Source organism: Indicator indicator, chromosome 2, assembly GCF_027791375.1.
Source record: "Indicator indicator isolate 239-I01 chromosome 2, UM_Iind_1.1, whole genome shotgun sequence".
Lineage (NCBI taxonomy): Eukaryota > Metazoa > Chordata > Aves > Piciformes > Indicatoridae > Indicator > Indicator indicator.
In genome coordinates, this window is record NC_072011.1 from 46,536,622 (window position 1) to 46,561,142 (window position 24,521).

Here is a 24,521-nt window from a genome sequence, read left to right on the forward strand (position 1 = left end):
ATACATGAAAGGTAAAAAATTTAACAAATCATCAGCAATGGCACATACAAACTACTTAGTTTACTGAAGTTTTCCAAAGAGAAGACAAATCAGTGAAGACAGTAGTAGGAAGTTAGGCATATGGCATCATTTTTCATGTGGCTTTAAAACCTCTTTATACTCAGTTTGACAGTTTTTCGATTTAAAGCAAATATTTTCATTATTTTTTTTTTTAACCAGCATACTTTCAAATACTACCTACATCCAACCTAAATAACGGCAGGACTTTCTTTTTATTTTTACTTTTTCTTTTTAAATGTAGTTTCCCTTTTAGATCTATGTTTATTGACTTAGATTAGGACTGGACTAGAGCCCAGAGACAGTCATATCTAGTCTTTGAGTTTTTTGGTTACAAATCAGTTTTTGTTACAAGGTTCAATAAATATTCTTGATTATTTATGTTGCTTCTATTGTGAGTTCTTGCCAAAGATACATTGTATTATAACCAAAACAGATGTTCTGTTTTAGACAAGCGTATTTGTTTTAACAGGACCAGAAATGTAAATGAAACAACAGTGTGTTCAGCATTAACATGGCAGATGATGAACTTCTGGGATTTCTTTGGCCTTTTTGGATTAACCGAAAGTCTTGAAAAAATATTTCAGGAATCTTGTTCCATATTTCTGTCACTGCAACTGTTTTTCTTTGATTGCTGTCAGTTGTAGCAATGTTGGAAATGAAAGGTATCTGAATGACAGATGAACTATGCTAGAGCAGGACAGCATGAACAGCTCAATCATATATGGAAAATAAAGTCACAACTTTTCAGCCTCAGTAGTTTCATTGTCACAATAGAAATATTCTGCTGACTTATGTGCTTGTTGCATTAGTTCACACTCAGAATAAAGCATCTCAGCTCACATTTAAAAGAAAGTTTAGGTGTCATGAATTGTTAATAGTTTTCAACAAGGAATAAAGAATGAAGCCAGGCAAGTGTGTATTTTTCTTCTTTTTGAGGTATTTTTGGTCTTTCATTTCTGTTACACTTTGTTTTAAATGTCATGCAAACTTCTTTTCACTTTCAGCAAGATCTTTTCTTGCTCTTGAGACTTTATAAGCAGTATAATTAATTTACCGCTGTTTAAGTTCAAATGTGTATACTGTGACAAATAGGGGAAGTCCATAATGTCTTGTAAAGTTCTCATTGGTATTTCTTTAATGTTTATATTGTCTCCTTTAGAATGCTTAGTCTTATTCTACCTTAGCAGAACATTTCTATTTAATACCTTTTGAAGTTGGACTTTGGTGGCAAGAAATTGATTTAGAAATGTTTGCTCTACAGGATTTTAGGTCCACTCGTATTTTATAGGTGTCTGCACATGCTTTAAGTACCCTTTTCAATTTAAATGTGTGGTTTATGTTGTTGAATATCTATATTATACTCTCTCAGCTTTAACAAATGCCACTTTCAAGTTCCATGCCTCTACATTTCTAATGTTACATTACCTTAATTCCCATTACTTTTCTGCTTCATAGCACTCGCAGTTTGAAAGGGACCTAACATTCGGGTTCACATTATGATAATTAGGTTTCAAAGCAGTTGGGGGGGGATTAAGATGTCTGAAGTCTAGTCGCCGAATAAAGTTCAGAACTACTTGTAAAACTTGTTTGAGTGGTTAACAGAAGTGGTTTTATTTATTCAGAGCTCATGCGGCATTAATCCGTATTTCATCAGGTACCCACAGTGCTGTAACTCTAGATATGACCTTGGGACTTAATTTACCCCATCTCAGTTTTCCTTATTAATGTGCCATGAAAGAGGTACATGAAAGATAGCCAACATCAAAGCACCTTTTCAAATAAAGTGGTTGATATGAATCCTCTGGTATTTAACACTGTCTGTCAAATGTTTCAGCTGGTTTGCATCCTTTTACAAGCTATTGCTTGCTGCATTAATGCAGTTGTTTTAAGTCTGTTGAGAGTACAAAGGGGAGTGGGGATATGGGAAACTTCTATTCGTATTTCTTTTTGATTTTATTTTCTTGAAGCTGTTATTTTTGTCTGTTAAGCCATGTAACTCTATTGATGACACATTTATGCATGCACACCTACACACCTTAGGTCATTAGATGTCTGATATAGAAGGCAGAGTAGTTTGGAATGTTTTGGCAAAAGGAATACATACTCAGTGGCAACAATGCAAACGTCTGAAATGTGCACTGAGGAACCTTTGTTCTGCTTTCATCTCTTTCAAGCTCTAGTGGAGTCATGAGAAGTCCTAAACAATGAAGAAATAATATGACAAACAAGCAGGTTAAAAATATGTGTCAGGAGGACAGAGTCAATGGAAACATTTTATATTATGTAGTGATTTCCCGCCAAATTTTCTGTCCCTTATTTAGAAGCTACCTTCCACTGTGATTATTTACCAAAACTAAGAACTCATGGTTATGCCCAATTCAAAATAAAAATCTTTTTGTCTATATGCACATAATTTTATGTTTCATTCTGCATAGAAACGTCTTTTTTCTGCTGTGCCTTTTATTCATAACTTCAGGTAGTAATTAGTCTGTTGTTTGGCACAACATGGACTGTAATAAATTTCTGTATTTAAAATAATATCTGTTGTTTATTCCTGGTATCTACATTGAGCTGAGCCTATGCTATATTCAAAAAGCAAAATTCAGAAGTTGTCTTAGATTTTAAAGCAGTCTAAGACAGCAAAGCTCTGCCCCGGCTTTTTTTTTGCTTATTTTAAAATTTTACTCTAGGCACTAGTCGTGTCTCTGGCAGTGTTTTTCCAAGGGGAGGAAAAGAAATTGGGAAGCAGTGAAGGTACAGGTGAAACAGATAATTTCTGGCTTTTATAGCATGAATTTGACACTTTTTAAAGCAAGCTTTTATAAGCGATACAACTGATAGAATCCAAAGATGGACCCATTATATATTTCAGAGAAATAACTTCACAGTTTTTAGGATGAGAACAAGGACTAACTGGGAGTATGTAAATCTAATTAAAGAGATTACGAATTCCATTGAGTTCTGAAAAAGAGTAAGATATATGTAAAGTCTAGACTTTAACAATGTGAAGGCAAGGGTCAGGAAGTAAATCTAACTAGCAAAAGAAATCTGAATCTTGAGGAAAAATTCTGTTTTCCAGAACACTATGAGATGTTGTTTGACTTGAATCCAGGCAAAGTGGTCTTGAGGGAAAGTGGAAAGTTACTGATGCAACTTGCCTTCTACGTTTTCTCTAAGAGAAAATCATAGTAACAGTAATATCATCACTGCAAGACTTTAGGTTGAGAAGTTGTTGTGCATGTGACAATATGTTCAAGGGCAACTTTGCATGCTCTTCAGTTAGATATGTACTGATCTCAAATGCCTTTGAAAATCAGGTAATTGTGAGATCGATCACAATAATTCCTTTGTTTTAACAGAGAAGTTGTTTGTTACATTTAGGATTGCAAAATGACTTCTCTACTTTCAATTTTTTTTTGTCCCCCCATTGAGCAGTAATTTGCACACAAGCTGTTTTTTTGTAGGTTTGTTATGCTCAGATAAATAAAACATCTTTCTTTCAAGATAATCAGCTAGACTACATCTAGTATTGCACTAAAACAGAGGTCAGGTGAACAGGGAGAACCATCTAAAAATATTTACAAAATAAGAACATGTTGGAAAAGTGAAAGATTGGTTAGAGATACCAGACAAAGAATATGCACTGAGCAGGTGCTACCATTTCTGCAGAGAATGTGCTGATCAGGTTCCCTGGGGGTAGTTTTGTTCCTAAATCTCACTGGAAATGAAATTGCCTTTTTCAGGGTATGTTTATTTTCGGGGTGTGTTTGACTCAGTAATAGAAGTCTTTAACGTTGTGCTCCTATGAAATCTCCTTTATTAAGAACTTTCTATGATGACAATGAGTATTACCCTGGCCTAAAGTCACTTGTTCAAGGCCACTTCCAAAGCTCAGAAATACAGAAGGATTTAACTAGAAAGGCTGCTTGCCCATATTGTATTCTTGGCAGGAGAGGGTGAGGAGTCTTTGGCCACCGCTCAGACACTTCTTAACAAAAGTCTAGAGATGGCTCAAGGAATGCAAAAATCCTGAGGAACTGGGTTGGCAGTGAAAGAAGCAGTACAGAAAGTATGGATGTACAGTCAGGGAATAAAAGAGAGAGCAGTTGCAAGGTACTTCCTCTAGGCAGAGACTCTGAAATACAATATATGGGAAGTTTGTATGACTTTGAGCTCACCTGAGCTGTGCACTCTGTCTTTCCAATGTAGCAGCTTATGTCAAGAGAACAGTTCTCTCTCTTCTCTGCTCTCTCCCGTAATTGTTTGTGAGTGTGAATGGATGGTGTACAGTCCAAGCTTAAAACCGAGGTTTGGACTTCAGCTGAAAAATGTGACCTAATGACATATTACTGCTGATCAGAGCGAATGTTGGAGACAAACCATAAAACGGCTGCATCTATGAGTCCCAAGATTAATTTTTTTTGTGTGTGTGTGTGTGTAACTAGAGTGAGATGAACTATGCTTGTTCCATGTAACTCCAGAGTATAGTTTTAAATGTTGTCTGTTCATTGGAAGACTTAGAAAGTTAGGGTTTTGTCCAGTTACTGTGAGACACCACATGAAGAAAATGAGTCATGTTCTTTATCAAGCTAGGATTGTGAAGTTTTAAGTACATGTTCCTTAAATGTTCCAAACTTGGGTTTGATACTAATCTCAAACCAGAAAAGTCTAGGCTTTCAGCTAAGGTGCTGCAGCGCTGTTTTAAGCTTCCAAAATTAGCCTGTATGGTTCAGTGTCTCTGTAGTTTTAGGTGTGGTATGTTGGTTGGTTGGGTTGTTTTTTTTTTCTTTTAAGTAATGGTCTATGTGATCATCTCCAATTCTCATAGTGGAAACGGAATGTAATCAGATGTGGGTGTTACTTGCTCAAATAGAAGCTGAGAGGGGTTAGATAGTGACTAAGCTGAATGACAGTAGTTCTTTGATGTATTTTGTACTTGTAAACTGTTGAAAATTTGCTGGTGACAGTGTGGAATTCACTCCAGAGTCTGTAACCCTACTGGCAATGGGCTGTTTTTTTCTGTCCTTGGAAGAAGCCTGTGAACCACGGGCTGAAAACCACCAGGTTTTAACCTGGGGGGAAAAAAAAACATAGACCCAGAAACATCATATTTAAAATAGATGAAATTGCGGAGAGGAAATTGTCTCCCTCATTTGTACTTGCAGTGTTGTTCTTGTTACTCACATCTGTGTGTTTTACACTGCTATCCCTTAATCATTGCCTGAGATGAAATAGAATGACTCCACACTAGTATGGTATCACCATGCTAACAAAATCTTTGCTTAGAAGGGAATGTAAACTAAAACATTAAAATGTTAACTTATGATTTGTGAGAGTATTGCCCTTCTAAATAAATGACACTCAGTATGTTTGGAATATTACTCTATGATCCTATTCATACTTAAGAGATATCAAAAACATTTATGTTTTTTAAGTAAATTTGTTGTGAAATAGCTCTGGCAATTATTAAATTTTTACTAGTAAAGATTGGGAAAATTAATTTAGGCTCCTTATTATGTAAAAAGAACTCCATCAGGGATTACTTGTGGAACCCTGTTAGAAATTAATTTAAGTGGAAAAATCCTAACATAGTGTGAATATATCCCTGATTTGTGGGTTTGACCTGGTTGTGTATTTGAGCAGTTTTTTGTCTTCAAGTAGACATTGCATAGGAACCTAATGGAGAAGTAATAATTTTTCCATTTGTTGCCAGTAATATGCTTTTACTTGAGTTGAGATTCTGCCAAGCTTTATACCTATTCATTTGTGAAAGTGCATTTGGTATTCTGCATTTCAGCTCTTACTGGGCTTCCTTTATTGTTATAAGATGTGCTAGACACATTTATTTATTCATACTTAACTCTGCTGTTATATTTGCTTGTAGCTGAAGATTATGTTAGGTGGCTAGACTACATTAGGCTGTCTAATAATCTGCATTCCTTAATTTCAGTTGCTTTAAGTTGAAAAGAGTTGCCTCTGGCATGAGATTCTTCATCATAGATCTGTTAGAGAGTCTCTGTGTGGGCTGCATGCATTTCTAAATAATAAGTAGAAATTTTTAATAAAGGAGTGAGCATATGTGCAAATGCTCTCATTACTGGGGAAAAGCATATTTATTCTTTGATGTATCGATACTGTTGAGATCTGGTAAAAGTAGCAGTTTGTGGGCAGATCCAAAGTTTGAAGAGAAGTCTCCTGCTGAAAATACTTTCAGGATTGTTTTGAGTAGTAAATCTCAGGAAATTGCCACTTGTGCAGCTGCTAACAAATTAGTCTAGTGCCAGGAGAGCAACTTTTACAAACCTAGATTTAAAAAAAAAAATCAAAATTATTTGAAAATTAAATGTTTATGACTTTGAGGTGTCTGAAGCCTGAGAGTCTTCCAGGACTGAAAAGCAAATACAGTGTGTCAGTAAAACAAGGGCTCTTTCCTACTGTTAGTGACATAAAATTGTTGTTTTTTATTTGTGATTTCAGGCTGTCAGCAGAAGTGAGCACTGTCCATATTCCACCTTCACTTGGAGTAATTTTATATGATACTGGAAGTAGAAGCTATGCTTGCTTGGACTCAATTTAACTTTTCTTATCAACAAAGTGTATGGCAGTCTTAAAAGCTTCATGAATGACATTGAAAGAAACTACAACAACAGGAGATACTACAACATACTTCTAATGCTTTCAGGGTGTGAGAGGCAGAGAATATAGACGTGCTGTGTCTCAAAGGGCCTTTGAGTAGGTTATTTCAGCTTGAAAAGGGATTACATTTAGATGACTGCAGTGTCAGACGTATAACTGAAGGTGCCTATTGAGAGTAATTCCTTTCTATACCTGGATCCCAGCACTTTCATCAACAATGAGTAAGTGGAGGGAAGGAGAAATGATCCACTTGTTGTGGTGGGTGATACAGAGGCAAGAAAGAATATGTCTGAAAGGAGACATTAAAAAGCACAAGCTAAGTGATGTACCTGCTTCAGTACCAGGCCATCCTACCGGTAGCAACAGGCAAGCGGAAGGAAAAGGGCAGAGAGGAGAGAGTGGTTTTCCTGTTCATTTTCAGTTATAGGAGAATTGTATTGCTTTGGTGACTTGATTTATGATTGTAAATGTAATCATGTCCATCTCATGCTTCTGTAGATTAGTTATTTTCCTTTCTTTTGAACACCCAACAGTCCTGAAAGCAAATTTGGTTTGTTCACATGAAAATAACATTATTAGTTGAATCCTACTTGCAACAGCAAGTAGTACCACAGTTTCTAATTGTATCAGGTTTTTATATCTAGTAGCAAATGCTATTCAAACAGTTCAGTTTTCTGTGGGGCTTTCTAAATAAAAAACATGGAGGTGGGAGGGGAGGGGGAAGGATGTCCATCTATATACAGTTTAGATATTACCAGCATTAAATTTGCTTCTCACATAAAGCTTCTCTCTCAAACCTAATTAATTTTTTAATTTTCTTAAACATCCCTGGCAGGTAAGGCAACATGCCTACTGCCTGTTCAGTTCTTTTATTGGGTTGAACTAGAACTAACATTTGGATAAAATACATTTTGACATTTGAATCTGACATAAATGTTTCAGGGAAACAGTTTAGACATGCACCCTCCATGAGCGTGCATGGCAGTGTTACAATGTGGCACTGTAAATATACTTTGGAAGTGGGCTTTCAGTAAAATCAGTGATGCATTTATTACTTGTTCCTGGTCTATTTTTCCTTGTGTAAAATCACAACTCAGTTACCTTGACCTTTTTTTTTTTTTTTTTTTTTTTTTTGGTTGGTAAGGTTAATTTCTAGAAGTTACTTTGCCATTTTTAAGTAAATCAAACTGGATATTCCTGTGTTACTTCTCAGTGATTATCTGTCTGCTGAAACAAATGTTAACTGTAATCTTCTGGTTAAAGAGTAAATAGAAAAAGACATTGTCAATTCCAATGTTTTAAAATGAAAGAATTTTGAAATAATGATCTAGTATCCTTTTAATATATCTTGCTTCTTTAGTGAACAGCAGCAACAACAGCAAACAAGGGACTTTTAAAGGAATGCTTAAAGCTGTCCTCTTTTCTCTGTTCCTCTGGTTTTCCCCTGCTCCTACAGGCCCCAGCTGTCTCTGTCAGCATCCTGTTGTCTCTTACCTGCCTGTCCACAGCCTCTTGGTGCCTCCTTGGTAGTTACTTTCTCCTCAGGGAAACTGCCTAATGACCTCCTGGTGTTTCTGGAGAAGACCACTCCCTTGAAAGGCTGTGCTACTGAGCATCATTTGTGGAGCAAGTTAGGGGAAAGAATTTTTTTCCTTTTGCTGGCTTTTTGATAGTGCATTTACAGTAGGTTGTAGGTTACTGGACTTCTGATATTATTCTGATATTAGTAGGAGTAATATTTTCTGATTGAGACAGATTTTTGAATAAAGGGGTTGTTCTTGTGCTATATGAGAAGATAAAACTGATGTCATCTAATTCAGGGAAGATTCTCTGTAGTTTTGTGGCTTGTAGGGAATTAAGTGAAGATGCAGATTAAATGTTGATCACAATGACTTGTGTAAATATATTTTACTATGCAATGAAGAAAGTGCAAAGTTGATTATTTTTTATTTGATTTTAAATGCCAGTGTTATGAGGTCAACCTTATTTGTAGTTAATATTAGGTTGCAATAAACTAGAATTTGTAATTAATACAGTGAAGTTTGGGAGAGATGCTTTCTATATCTAATTGTCTCTGGGTCATCTGAAATACCAATTTTTGCACTTGGTACAAGTTGAAACTTTTAAGGATTAAGACTGGTCATATGTCGAGTTTTAATGTAGTAGTCATGGTTTTAATTCATGGCTACTGCTTATTTATAAAGCACTTGTAAGTTAGTTTCCATTGCATTTAATGACACAATGTAAATTTGGGGGTTCTTCTTTACTGTACCACAATTGAACTGCATGAATCACATAGTGCTTGTGATCATGGTAATGTTGTGAGCCTTTATGAACTTCAAAGGAAGTTAAGATTTGGCATTCAATCTCAGGGTTTGATTAAATCCAAATCCAGGATGGGGTATGCCAGTTTGTGGTATCATTTTAAATACTTATATTATTTTAAATACTTTACATTAAATTTTAAAGTTTTGTTTATATTTTATAAAAAACTGTTTCGACAGCTTATAGAGAATTCTGATTTTGCTTTATGCAGTTTCATAAATGGGGGTCTGTGGGAGGGGAAGTAGCAATTGGACCCTTAATACAAAATCTGTTATTTCATTCTGAACGAGTTTATGCTTAGATGTGAAGCCTATCCTTTCTCTGGGGGAAAAAACTTTGATGTTTGTGCCTAGTTCTTTTGGTGGAGGAAGAGCTTGTTACCCTATCTCTGCAGTGGACGTAGGAAATGCTCTCAGCCTCATAAAATGAATAAAAATGAATAAAGCCTCATAAATGCTCTTAGCTTGACCAGTAAAAGTGCCAGAATGGTCTGGTGCAGCTCTTGGTTGTGTTGTCACATCTGACGGTGTTGGTGTGCAAATGTGAGCTACATGCTGCACTGGCTCAGGGCTGATCGACACTGATGGCAGCAATAGTACTGGCCTGTCTTCCAGGGGCAGGCTGAGGATGAGACTTGGCTCTGCCACCTTCTGCAGTAGCCAGCCGAGCTGAGAAGATTCCTAAGGGCAGAAGATGCCCTGCCATGTTAAAGGGTGCTGCATATACCACCCTGTCATATGTTCTCCATAACTCCCTGCAGGAGCTGTCTGCATCAGCCAGAGTGCCTTTGGGTTTGTCACCGCTGTGCTGCCATGGAGTCAGATAAACTCTGGTTCTCCTCTGGACAGTTACTGTTTTAGTGTTATATTGTGTCTTCTTCTATAGCACCGATCTCCAAAGTGTGGGGGCTGAAGTGTGGTGTTTTGTTGTGGGGCTTTTTAGTTTGTTTGGTTGGATTGGTTTGGTTGTTGGTTTTTTTGGATTACTGAAACCTCCATTCTTGGCTACAGAGGATCCAAGCGTTCCTGTTCATATGTAGTAGTTTTTTGAGTTTCCACTCATGGAAATATTTGAAACCTGACTGGACACAGCCCTAAGCAATTTACTTTGGTTGACCCTTCTTTGACCATGGGTGTTTGACTAGCCAATCTCCACTGCTGCCTTTCAGCTGCCATGATTCCCTAGAATTCAACAATTTCCAAAAGCGGAAAGAATTGTTCTAGGTTTCTCACTCTTCATTGATATCTTGTCTTGCATGATCCACACATAATCTAATGATGCATCTAGAGAAGTAGATGTGGAGTAGATCCCCACAGGACAGGGTCACTGCAGTTTCTGCTGGCTTTTGCAGGTGTAGGTTCTGATTGGCTGTTTTCTGTGTAATGCTTGGCAGAAGACTTTTAAGTTCTAGTGTACCTTTCTTTCTTGCTGCTGAAATATGAATGGACGGTAAAGTTTTGGAGTAATTTGCTCTCATCTTGAAGTGTGTGATGAGGAGAGGAAAGAGAGCTTTGAATGTGGAAAGAGGAAATCAATAGCTCATTCTAGGGTTTAGGTTTTGAGTGAAAATTGGGTTGTTGATGGATTTTTTTTTTTTTATATTTTTAAAAATTATTTTTATTTATTAATTTTTTAATATTTCCCCCCCCCCTTCCAAAAAATATCTAAATATGAAGTTCCTGGTGCAAACTTTGTCATCTAGAAGAGAAAACAATATAGGTTCGTTTAAAAAGAATAAGTTAATCATTTTACTTTTGATAGGAGAATCATAGAATCATAGAATCAAGAGGGCTGGAAGAGACCTCAAAGATCATCGAGTCCAACCTGTCACCCTAAACCTCATGACTATTTAAACCTTTGTTTAAATTTGTATAACTGTGACTTGCAACTCCCTTTATAAAATGGGGAGGTTAAAAAGAGAGCTAACTTGATTAAAAAGATGCATGTTCCAAGATTTCTTTTTTCTGCAAAATATTTGTAGTTGAACTCAGGTAATTAGCTGTATAGATGTGTTAATGAACCTTCAGAATATCGTAGGGTATTTTCTTGCAGGTGATTGAGTATTTAAGTACAGTATAACATAACAGAGAATCACTTTGAAAAATCATAGTGTAAAAAAAAGAAGGATATGAAATAATTTAGGTGCATTTTTATAACTTAGGTGCAAGGACATCTTAGAAATCTAGAAAGCCATTTTATCCTATGTTTTCACATTTGGATAACTAAAAACATGCTTTATAGTTAAGGTTTTTTTTTTTCAAGTGTAAAAAGTAATTGGATAGAAATGCAGCACAAGTAATTTCAATCCAGAAATATACTGTAATTTTTTTCCTAAGTGTTTGTAACTGCATGAAAAACGTGTTTTAAATCAAGTGGTCTTTCAGCATATGTTTATGCCAGTTCTAGTGATATTACTCATGGAAAGTCTCCAGTGTGGATCTGTCACAACCTGAGGGAACAAATTAATCCCTTTTAAGAGAAGGGTGAAAACAAATACAGCACTACCTAACTAAACTTTTATTTCAGTAAATCCAGATGTTTATTTCTGTCACTTTACCCCTCCTTTTGGTTGCAGTCTTATTAAAGGAATTTGGGGTATTTTTGTAAAAACAGGGAATCTATGAATCTTTCAAGTTTATGGGAATTTGGTAGTTTCTGTTGTTTTTGTAGTACAAAATGAGACAGTATCCACTGTTTTAAATGGTCAAAGGATAAACAGTAATACACCTAACATTTAGCTCACTTTCATATGGAGATACATTTAATTCAGATTAGCATAGTTTACTGTAGATGCTCATTGGTTGCATAGATCAGTAAAATAATGATATTTAAAGCTATGACAATGAGGAGCATCATAGAAGACATGAAAAAACTCCAGAGACCTAAAAAAGAGAAAACCATAGAATTTAATAACAAAATAATTTAATAACTTCATCTGCTTATGTTTCTTTATAGACATTTGTGTATGTGTTCTTACCTTTAAATCTGTGTCTTAGAAAAGAAACTGACCTATTAAAATATGCTTTTTGTGGTAAAGCAAACTTCATGTGATTTTTTTTTTTAATATTTTTTTTCGTTTTGCATGAAAAATGTTACTTTTTTCTAAAGAATGAGTAGTGCTACAGTTCCTTCATAGGAGGTTAGTAGACTTTGCTGGAAGCACTAGATTAGTACCTTAGCCTTATAGGCTTTTTTCCAATGAAGAAAAACAGTTCTCTTGGTGAACAGAATGGAACACTTCCTGATCAGCACCGGCTTTGAACAGTCGTGAACTAGAGTATAGGAAAATCTCAAAGCAAACTATTTTTTCCTGTACTAAAAAAAATGAAACAATAAGAGCCATAAAAGAGGACTTCCAAAATGTTAAGAACACTGCATGATTAAGTTTGCAGAAATTATTTTTTGAGAGATAGTACCATTTAATTTTTGTCAGGTCTGCATGAGGGACCATTTACTTTATGTAATATTTGTCTCAATGTTGTTGAGGTGGAGAGCAAACACAGGAATTTCTCTATGTGGTAGAAAACCTGGGTACTTTAGAGTTCAGTAAACTGTGCCAAGAAATATCTATAGGTTAAAAACATTTAATATGATGTCTTCAAATACAGCTTAGATGTTAAGAGGGCAGCTTGCTAAGGAGAGATTGAGTGCTAACATCAGTGATATTGTAAGAAGTGGGGGAAAAACAGAATAAAGCTCGATGAGAGTTATAACTGCAGGTCAGAATTTTCCATGAATCAGGGCTGCAGAGGCTATGTGGCAGCTCTGGCTGGGCTGCTTCCCAACTGCCCAGAGTGAGCATTAAAGAAAATGACAGTTGCTGGAGGTGCCCTTCTCTAAGAAGCATTTTGCTACATATGTTGTGGTCTTGTCCGGTTATACTCCACTCTGGGAGCAAAGCCTCCGTTAATGTGACTCAAAGCTCCAGCCTTTGGTTTGGCTTAACTAACTGCTTTTTAGCACCAACAGTTGCTGCATCTGTGTTGCTCATTCTACCAGATAAAAATTATTCCTAAGAGCAATTATAGCAACTGAATAGCATGTTCTTGTAGCCTTGCTGGACAATTTCACACTGACCATTTGCATGTGCCACTTCTTTATCCAGTTTTTATTTGATAAAATCTGCATGCTGTATGTATTTCACTGACAACTGGTAAGAGGTCAGTATTCACTAGAGAATGAGGTGGACTCAAGTTCTTAACGCATTGTCTGTGTCTTAAATGTCTTGTGGCCCACAGGAGGAGGATGGTGTGGGTAGGACAATTGTGTGCAACAGGGAAATGTTTTAATTTGAAAATCAGAGAGACTTAAGGCAGGCTTCGGTTTTCTGAAATACAGACTCTTGGTGGCAATGCCAAATATAGATGGCACTAGCAAAATCTGGGTATTTCCTTATAGGAAGCAATTAAAAAAGAAAAGGCGCCTGAGTTCTTGGTACTTTACAATGCTCCAACTTGAATCACTGTGTAGGAGTACGTTCTGCTGAGTTCCCAGGGTTCCCTTTGCCTCTGCTGTTTCTTTAAACAGCCGTGATGGGTCTTACCTTTCCCGAGATCTTGCACGGCTGGAGATCAGCTGGATGAAACACTAGCTTTTCCTTGTGTGCTACCACTGTAGGGCTTTCTGCTTGTCTGAGCTAAGGGCTTTCTGCTGGCAGGACAGTGCTGGTGATGGCCTTATGGCCTTCTGCTTTGGAACTTGCAGCTTCCCTTGCTCTGCTCATAGTGTTGAGTGAGGATTGCTGCCTTCAGCAAAGCTCTTGAGAACTGGGAGCGGTAGGGGAAAAGTAAGGCTACTAACTGAGCTCTTTCATATGAACAGTTTTGCTAGTCTTTGGGGGAAGCAGCATCATCATCTTTTTGGACTGTGCCATGTTTTTAATCACAGAATCACAGAATTATTGAGGCTGGAATAAACCTCTGAGATCATCAAGTCCAGCCTATGACCTAACACCACTACATCTACTAGACTGTGTCACTAAGTGCCACATCCAATCTTTCCTTAAACACCTCCAGGGACAGTGACTCCACCACTTCCCTGTGCAATCCATTCCAGTGTCTAATTACCCTTTCCATGAGGACATGCTTCCTAACATCCAACCTAAATGTCCCCTGGCACAGCTTCAGGCCATGCTCTCTTGTGTTGTCACAAGTTGCCTAGGAGAAGAGCCAAACCCCAGTCTTACTACAGCTTCCCTTCAGGTAGTTGTAGAGTGTGGAAGTCTCTATAAAACACATGAAATGTGAGTGTTTAACATTGCCTGGTGTTTCTTTTTTCTTTCTTTTTTTTTTTTTTAAGTGTGACTGCCAAAAACAGTTGTGCTTTTTTGTCTCCATGTGCCTCCCTCCCAGGGGGTAAAAGAGGTTAGGTAAAATCTTGTCAGTGTTTGGCTGTATTTTTTAATGTTGTATGTACGCTTTGTTCCTATGTCAATCCTGCAGCCTTTTCTACTGTCTTTCCTTTCTTCTAATTAGACATAGGTTACTTGAAAACACATTTGAATACATCTAATTAAAGTAATGCTAAGCAGAATTAATGCTATCATATTATAATCACATAAAATATGCTTTTTTTTCTTGCACGTCCTGTTATATTACAGTAATAGTGTATTCTACAACATTTATCTTGCCAAGATTTCTCTTGATGGCATTGCTGCAACAGGAGTTAGAGCAGTAGCTAAATTTTGTTTCTTTAGTTCCTGACATACTGCATCTTTAAACTAAAAAGGAATTACTTAACTGCTTTTTAGCTGGATGGTTAACTCGGGAGTATATTTTGGACCTGGAGTTCAGATTTTAATGCTCTCTGCAAGAACAGAAAGAAGCTTCAGCTCCAGCTGCTTTATGAGCAGTGACAGGACCTGTTTTCTGAAACTGTCGATGAAAGCAGTGGGGGCAGTCACAGGTGACTGTCACCTTGGGTCTTGAGATATGCCACCCTAGGTCTTTCACTTTTCACTGCAGACATGGGACATGTATTTCTTCTGGGGATGAATCCGCAGCACCAGTTTTGTTCTGATAACAGCATCTGGCACTAGATTGATTTAACAGGCTATGAGGTTTGCTCTTTTCAGATATACACTTGTACAGCAGCTTCTGTGCAGCTCTGACATGGCCACACGCTGCTGTTGTTTTTTCTGCCTCCTAGCACCACGCGTGAAGCTAAAGCTCTTTGACACCTGCCATTTGGACCCTTTTCTTACTGAAAAATGTCATCGTTTTCAGACAAGATGAAGACAGATATCTGATCATTCTTCCCTTTGCAGGGATGTGCTGAGGGCTTGTTTCATACACAGATGAATAAAGCATTTCAGGCTGTAGCTATACAGTTACTTTTATTAGCTTAGTACAGCAAGTAGTTTTTGATTTCGGGGTTCATAGAGTTATGCAGAAAAAATTAAAGCATGGTAACTGATTGAAAAATCTTGCAATAATTCTCAAACCTATTCCATTCTGCTGTAAATAGCAATTATCTTACTGTTTTAATAGTGGAAAATTTCACACCACTTCTCTTGGGGAGGGGAATGATGGTAGCTGAATTGAAATCAGAAAATTCTGAGCTCTTCTAATTCTGTAATCTGTTAAATGCTTTATAAGGGATATCTTTACTGCATTTTTCCAAACCTGGAAATTGGTAGAACTGGGCTGCATTTTCCAAAGTAGCAACTTCTAAAAAGAAACAATGTTTTTAATCCTATGCCACAATTGCTTCTCTCATATTCTTGAAACCTATTTTGTGCTAGCAAATAGGCAACTGGGTTGCATGAGTCATTGTTGTCCTTATGTTTGAAATATCCTTTTATTATGTTTGATTACTGGCAAAATGCTGTTAGAATGTAAAATCAACATACAGCCCTCTTTTACACTCCATAGCAGTGAAAGTCAAAAATATTCTGCTTTGTTAGCTCTAATATTTCCCAGCTTGCAGGAAAGTGGTAAAACTTGAAGACAACTGTATCAATAATTTAGACTCCCATATAAGCAAAACTTGTGTGGTATGTAGTGACTAAAAGTTTTGAATGAAGCAATAGAAATAGGATGAAAATTACTTTCCTATCGAACAGTATATTTTGTCATTGTAAAACATATTAAATACTGGAATAGCTCCTGAGTTCTATGTATTGCTAAAACTTAAAGCTAAATCTTTAGATCATTTAAAAGCAGAGATGAATTGTATGGGGTTTGTCTTGATTCTGCTGAGTAATGATTGCATTCTAGCACAATCTCTTTTTGTGATCAAAACATTTCCATTGCCATACCACTAACTTACTGAAGAAGGGGAAATTACCAGATTTTTAATTAAATCTCCTCTGTAAGAATGAACTTTAAAAATTTTTTATTCTTTAAATGCTTTATTGAGCATACACCAGCACCTTTTTATCTTGCACTTCTATGACATATGTTCCTCATAAGAAGAAGGGGAGAGAAAAATAAAGTAATGGCTTAGCTATGTCAGAGTCAGGGTTGTCAAGCCTGGTATCCTATTGTTCCTGTGGTGAAGCACATGTGGCTGAATAAATCACAGCACCTCACTCAGCCTGTGCAGGACTGTAGTCTCCAGTTGGCTGTATTCATCACCTCCCTGGCAGAAGGAGCTGTGCTGTGCACAGCACGTAGGGGCTGGAGTGTTCACATACCCAAATGTGAGATCCTGGGAATGGCAGGTAACTGCCCTTGACAGCAACAAACCTTCACCTTGCTCTTGGTAATGATGAGGACTTGGTGTTGCTGTCAAAGTTGCTGCTGGCATGGGCAGTATCCTGCTTGACAGGAGAGGAAAGACTGAGACAAATCAAAATGCAAATTAAGGGATTATGGCTGTTTCCTATAACGAGCTTTTTTGATGTCCCCTAGGTGTTTTTCATTAGTTGCCAAAAACAAGTGTGCAGGGACATATATAAGAACAGATGCAGACACCCTATCTCTCTAGTACTTCTGTAGGTGTCAACTACTTGTACTTGTAAGGGTACAAGTTACTCCTGGCAAGATTCAGATTGAACTCCAGATGAAAATTTTTTACCATGAGGACAGTTAGACTTTGGAATAATCCCCAAGAGAAGCAGTGGATTCTCTGACATTGGACGGTGTTAAAACTCAGTTTGACATGGTGCCGGGACACCTCCTTTTAGCTAGAAAGATTGGAACAGATGATTCTTGGGATCCCTTCCAACCTGGCATTCTGCAATTTTGTGAACTATTTGTGGATTTAGGCTTTTTTGGAGCTACTTATGACTTCTTTGTTTTCAGTGAGGCCAAATGGATTTTTCGTTCATTAAATAGCCCAGTCTCTGTTTGAACCTGTGCTTAAGTCTTCCCTGCCTCTTCTCAGATTTTTTTTTTTTGATCACTGTATCTATCAACAGTCAGGCTTCTAAATCTAACATTTTCTAGCAAAAGTTTTGTCCTTTTTTTGTACTGTCCTAGGTAATTCTTAAGCCAATTATTTTAACTGATAACACTGAATAATCCTTTAAACCTTCTGCACTTCTGCCTTTTGTGGGAGCCACAAACTTATGAAGGATGTATGCACCACTTAAAGAAAGGTGGGTTAGAGGAGTTAACCATGATTGCTAAATTTTGATTGTGAAGGGAGCTGGTTTTTTGGCTCATTGTTTTATGACCAGATAGGAAGATCTGGACCCATTTTGAGATTGAAATACCCTTTGCTATAAAGAGTGATCATGATTTCCTTCCAAGTATCATCTCTTCTTTGTACTGGTATTGTTTCTCAAAATGTTTCTTAAAATGTTTCAAGCTGTAAATCAAGGCTTTGGAGATCATAGGAACAGTAAGTTATGCAAAATTAGGTAAATTTTCTTTCTCTCCGGGTTATTAATCTACTGTTGCATTTGAATGTGGAGAAATTTGCTTCAGTGTAGTAACATAGCCTGAAATGTTAGTAAGTTTCACAAAAATATCAGGAAGCTGCACCCATCTTTAATCCTAGAAGTCTCTAGCCTGATATGTCTTTTTCATAATACATACACTTTTTTGTACACAGTTTTGAAAAGGTTTTCAGTGACAATACACTAAAGAACCTTATTAAGTTTGTAATTACATAGTGCCATTACATACAAATGAAATTGTAAATAGAAATAGCTAAACAACTTAGTGACTCGTTTGCTACCTGTAATTTTTATCATTATGTGTTTTTGTAGGTATATAGTAGTTTTGAATTTTTTTATAAATATTCTTATTTTTCTTTATCTTTTACAAGAAAGCCTTTTTTCCTCTAAAAAAATCAAAACAAAACAAACAAAAAATTAAGAGAGATTGAAAATCTGAAGGCCTTCAGATTATCTTCTCATAGCAAATATATAATGTCCATTTAAGATGAGTAGGAAGTTTGCTCCATGATCCCTAGCATAAAGCTGAGGTTCCACCAGATGGTGCTAGTGGAATATAGATAATGTTGATTTAACTGTATTTAAAATGTGTCTTAAATGTGACTCGGACAGATGTGGTATACGTAAACTTATTTTTTATGCAACAAGCCTGTTTGCACAATGAAAATGTGCAATATTGTCCAGTGAAATACTGTCTGAAATATAGTGTGAAATACTGCCTAGTGGCTTTGTGATTTGGGCGCTTCTGATTTTAAAAAGCTAGATGTTAGGAACTGAGGAAAAAAAATAGCTATAGGATGGCTCATGTGGAAAGCAAATAGTATGGAGGCATAGTCCTGAGTTCTTTACTTGCCTTTTTTGTTTGTTGGAGAGCAGTTTTTGAAACTTGTCCATTCATGTACTATAAGCATATCATATCGCCACCTGCTTAAAAAATCAAAGTAGAAATGAATTCAAGTTCTTAAACTATACAAAGTTTTTGCCAGCTGTTACAAGGGCTTTCTTTTGACTCTCTTGATAACTGGATCCTTTAAATAAAGATATGGGGAAAAGTTTGACAACAGTGTGTACCACAGTAGTTTGGAATAAATTTTTGTTGCCTACTGATTTGAGCAGGTTTGGTTTTGTCTAAATGTGGCTTGACATAAATATGTGTATAATTTGAAAGCATGACATAGAGAATTTTACAACATTAGTTTAAATTGTTCCATATAGCATTCCCCATTTAAAAAAGAGTTGCTAGAATTTAGAAAATAACCAAACTGTCTTTGAAACAAAATGCCTGTCTCGTGTAGTTAAAAGAGCAAAACCTGGGACAACTGCAAACAAAAATCCCCAAACCTATTGTGCTTATAATCTCAGTATTGTGACCAAGCTAATAACCACCTAACTGTAGCTAAAAAAACTAAATAAAACCACATGACAGCTACTAATAGGTCCATAAAGTTTGTCTGACTATGGTTGAATGAACCAGAGGATGATTTCTTTGGAGTTTGAGACTCTGTGCATTTACTCAGGGTAACAAATTTATTTAACGTCTGGGTTTCACTATCTTGGGCACAGCGGTAAGGGGGTCTGCATGAACGGAAAGTCTCCCCCCACCCTTTCCAAGTCTACTACACCAAATATTTTAATAACCGCATGTGTATACAAAGCCATCTCAGAGTGGCTGTCGAATATCCAGTGTACTGCTTCTGAAAGTGCTTTTTAAATCTTGTTTTTCCACTTGAGAATTTTTTACGTGGCTTCCTTCCCTCCATCTCCCCTCAGTGTATAAATGTGCTTGCACTTGTGGAAAGGAAATGTACTCTTTTCAAATGTTTCTTTCTACCATCCTGAGTTGGATTTTATTTACTCATTTTAGCAAGGAGGTTTTTTTACTGCCTAAAATAAGACCTGGTACAATTCACTTGCTACTGTAGAGTGACAGTGTTATTGCAGTCGTCTCGCTTTTGAAAATTGTCAGCGTAGCATTAATGAGAATCAATAAAATGTGAAATGTTTTTAAATTGCCATCCGGGTCACTCTGTTTTTTTTTTTCACTATACAAAGTACCGTAAGCTCCTTATTACTTATAGTAATAGCTGCTTCTACAGCATTGTAAAAATGTGTGCAAAACACTGAATTTTTTTTTGTTATCTAAGTGTAATATTATTAATGTATTTAGAAATTGCAGAGAGTTTACTTTTTGGATCTGTTCAAATACAAAGATTGAAGAGTGATTAGTGAAAAGCTGTTAGAAGTATGTGCTAACATATGTGGGTTTTGGAAGCAGTATCCAAAAAGAGAGCATTTGCCAGATGCTGCCTTTATAAGGTGTGAACAGGTTAAGAAATATGTTCTGCAGCTTTGTTCTTTAAACTACCTGTTGGTCAGAAAAATCAGTTTGATGAGGCTTCTGTCAACATCTTTGTTTTTCAGCAGTTAGGTTTTTATGATACGACCTTATTTCTGAACTTCTATAGGACTGCTTTTGGAATGTCATTTATAGTGAAGGAATACGTATAATACAGAATCTTTTTAAAAGTTCGTGAAATAGTATCATTTCCACTTGCCTCATTCAGCTGGTCTAAGCAATTTTTTTTTCTGTTAAACCATTGCTTGCGTGGATATGGAGTTATGCTAATATAAAAGAGAACAGGATTTTATTTTTTCTATTTATTGAAAGATGCAATCTATTTGTAGTATTGAAATGGTTGTTAAGTTTCAACCAACTGTAAAATCTGTGTGTGTACAGCACTCCATTGAATTCTAGTTCAAGGGGGAATTTGTAAAAGCAACAGTAAGAAATTCTTGCAGTTTGTATCTGCATTTTACACTATTTACTGTTAACATACTTGTAACATTGAATGAGAATATGTTTTATCTCTGAGCTATTTTCCAGCTTCCAGGAAGTGCTTCTAGGTATCAGTTTCTTTATTAAAAAAAAATAGCCTACTAAATGTTCTCAGAAAATTTACAGTCTAAATTTAAAACAATATGAAGAAATGTTATGATTTTTATTGAAAGGTCTGGTTCTAAAGATTGTAGTTTCCCTCCTTATAGCAAAGACAGGGTCATTCTAAGGCTGAAATAGTAAAAGTAAAAATAGTTCTGAGACTGATCACATTCCTCTCCAGTGCAGTAGCTGTAGGATGCCTTAATTATCAACCTGAAATTCAAGTTCTGTTGAAGTTATTTGAATACATATACTGTTGATTCACTTGTGAAAAAATTCAGAGCTGAAAATAAACTTACACCGAATACTTGATTGCTGTTTTCTCTTCAGTGGAACTAGAGCACTTGAGAGGTTTTTAATTATGTGTTTGAGTTGGTGAGTTTATCATCATCACTGAATGAGTTTGAGGTGTGCAGTAGCTAAATGAACTGTAATTTAAGTTACTGAAGACATGCAGGCTGTGTTTTTCTTTGGGGATGGCAGTGAGAGCAGGGAGAAGACAGTGTAAAGGCTGCTGAAAAGCCAGCTGCAGCTCAGTCTCTATCAAGTTGTTTTTTCTGAGTATTTTAGGCAGCTAGCTTTAGACAATGTGAGCTCATGACTTGGATATGTGTAGTAGTTTGATGTTAGAGTTTAGAATGTAGGTCTTTTTAAAGAAATTGTTGGGTAGGTTTTTGTTTTGTTAGTGGAAGCTGGATTGCCGATTTACTTTCAGTAACGCTTCTTGTGTTCGTTTTCTCTGTTGTATCATTACTACAGGGGGTGATATCACATACAGTGTAGAATTATAATCTAGTAAGGACTGAAAAAGAATGAATGTTGCAGGTCAGGAAGGGGTGTGTTGGCTTAAATAGAAATTTTTTTTCCTTTGACTGTACTGCCTTACTTTTGTAAGTATTCATTGATTCAAATTATTTCTAAAATGTGAGGCTTTAAAAAAGATCCAAGTATTCAGTCAAGTCAATTGCTAAGTTTTTCAGTTGTGTTTTTCAGTTGTTTGGTGTTTTGATTATTCACCACTTTATTTTTCAGCATTGTCAGTGAAGCAGGAGCTTCTATTTACAGTGTCAGTCCAGAAGCATCCAAGGAAATGCCAGACCTAGACCCTAACCTACGAAGTGCAGGTATGAAGTGCATTTTGTTTTTATCACCACAGAGCTTGATTTTCAGATCTTGGACTGTATTGTTTATAATGTTAAGTATAATAATAGTCAAAAGCATAAAAAGTGAAATGTTTTGATGTTTTGTTTCTATTCTTTTATTCTTCTATCATTTTACATTTGAGATCCTAGGTATGAAAATCAATAACATCATCTTCCACTAAGGCCTGTAATGTAAAGGTTCTTGAGGATACATTCCTTCAATAGGCTGGTTTAGGAATTTATAGGGATTAGTATCAACAATCAATTGTATAAACTTTCACAGGTGGACCTGTCCATGCACACAGGAGGTAGACCTTCCCTTTTTTTGTCCTTAGTATGTACAAAAATGTCTCTAACAATAATTGAATGCTTCAAGGGCTAGAAAAATGATGTAGGAATGGAACAGATAATTTAAAGATATATGTTCACTATGATCACTTTGAAGTCTTCATGTAGATGAATATAGTCTTTAAAAAATACTATTTAGTTTTAGTTTTTAAAAATTTATCTACTTGAGAATAAATGTCACTGAGATGTAATACATCCCAATTCTTAGAAATGCAGAACTGTTGCCACTCCTAAAATTTTTAGTGTTTGCTTAAAGAGTAGTCTTTAAAAATAAAATTCTTGGCAGGTTTGTTGGTATCCAAATTCTGCTCATGGGTTTGCTTCATTGGAAGACAGTTGTAAGTATAGGTGTGAGGTTATTTTTTGATTACTTCATTTGTGTATTTTTATTTGTGTGTATTTTTGTATTTTTTTCAAATCACCATACCATTTTTCCCTTTTTTTTTTTTTTTTTTTTTTTTTTTTTTTTTTTTGGTTTCCTGCAATTTGCTATTGTACTCAATAAAACATGCTATATTTGAAAACACAGTAGCACTCATATATAGACATTTCCCAGTCAAGATATACTGTTAATTTTAGTGTTACTCTAGCAGGTTACTGGTGTGAAAATCCTTAGGAAGGTAGTAGTTCTGAAGTTACATGATATTTTGGGTGAAGCTTTCTACAGTTTGGAATGTTCTCCTTTCCTCATTTTCATGAAGGGAAAAAAGGGATTTATGTTAACTCAGTGTTTCAAGTGAATGATTTTACAGGAATAATCTTTAAATTTTTGTATCAGTCCTTTTCTTTGCAGGACAGGTCTTTAGCTTGTTTTGCTATACTCTTTCCTCCGTTCCTGTGAACAGCTCCATCAAGATTTATTTCTTCCCTGGGCCATGGCAGTTTTTAATGTGTCATGGTATGACCATAGTGAATATTAGGCATGTGACAATTCTGTATTTGTGACAGATGCCACTAACTTTCCCTTGGGTGAAAGTTTTTGGTGGTTTGTTTTTTGTTGATGATGATATGTTCAATGTGGGTTTAGAATTGATGAAAATGAACAGAAAAACAATTAAAAAGAGGAGCTCTAATCACTAAGAGTACACTTTTTCAGGTGTATGTTATTTTCCTTTTGTCTGAAATTAATTTTTAACATTTTGGAGCTTTTTATTTAGTGTTGTGCATCAAATAGAATACATGAAAAGCAAATTTGTAATATATGACCAATTTCAGTATTAATTATCTAGAGTTCATAGTTTCTCCATTATTACTAGGAATTATTGCAGGTATAACTTAAGTGCTGTTGCATGCAGTTTGAAAAGCATCAAGAATTATAACATGCCACAGCAGTACCACAGCATGGATAGAAATTGAAAAAGGGTAGGATAGAAAGTGAAAAAATAATTGTTTAGTTCCACGGATGTCAGCTGTTATGGAACTGACAGCTAGAAGTATATTTACTACAACAGTCTTTCTAGAAGTTTTGGACTTTCTTCTTAACCTCTTTTGCTGTCAATTTGTAAGTAGCTGCACTAAAGCTGTGGACTTCTTTTACAGCTAGGTATAAAAATATGACATAACATTAGAGGGAAACAACAACTGATGTTTGGAGTTTTTTGCAAACTTTTTCTTCACCAGCTTTTACTTTTGTGCTTTAGATTTTCCTTTAATTTGCAGAAAACAGAAAAGTGACATGGTGTCAAAACTGACTCGCTTTTTCTTTTTAATTGTTGTGTTACATCATGTCAGGTTCAGTGCTTACATGATAGCATTTAGTACATTAAAGGAAGCTGACAGCTGCATGATGAAGTGTGACATTTATAGTTAAAATAAAAGGTACAACCGATGTGTCATATCTGTGATTTTAATGCAGTTTGCCACTTTAACATTTTTCTCAACACAAACTTTATAGAAGGGTTTGAGGTGTTTTGAATTACACAGGTAGGCCTATTTTTGTCCATCAGGTATATATTAAGTAGTGCATATTATATGAGAACTTACTCTCACATCTTGTGATCTGATCTCTGTCACATTTGTAGTGCTGTTTAGCAGCTGTTTCCAGCAAATTTTCAGTTCAGGTAGAAAAAGAAGACATCAATCCTGATTCAAAATTTTACCTTATTAATTTCTCCATGCCTGAGTGTTGCATATAGAGGTAAACTCAGCACCTTTTAGCCTTTTGTAAATGTGTTAAAGATGTTATTTCAGCCAAAAACTCAACTAGTTGTTATTTTCCTCCCGTTTG

At 36.0% G+C, this 24,521-nt stretch overlaps 1 protein-coding gene across 1 annotated transcript in view; it reads left to right on the forward strand.

Moving 5' to 3' along the window:
- SRBD1 (S1 RNA binding domain 1) overlaps positions 1 to 24,521 on the forward strand; it is a 128,453-nt gene that overhangs the window by 36,234 nt on the left and 67,698 nt on the right. The window contains exon 14 of the mRNA XM_054397832.1: positions 21,837 to 21,928. Within this exon, the coding sequence (XP_054253807.1) occupies positions 21,837 to 21,928 (92 nt within the window). The remainder of the gene's footprint in view (positions 1 to 21,836; positions 21,929 to 24,521) is intronic.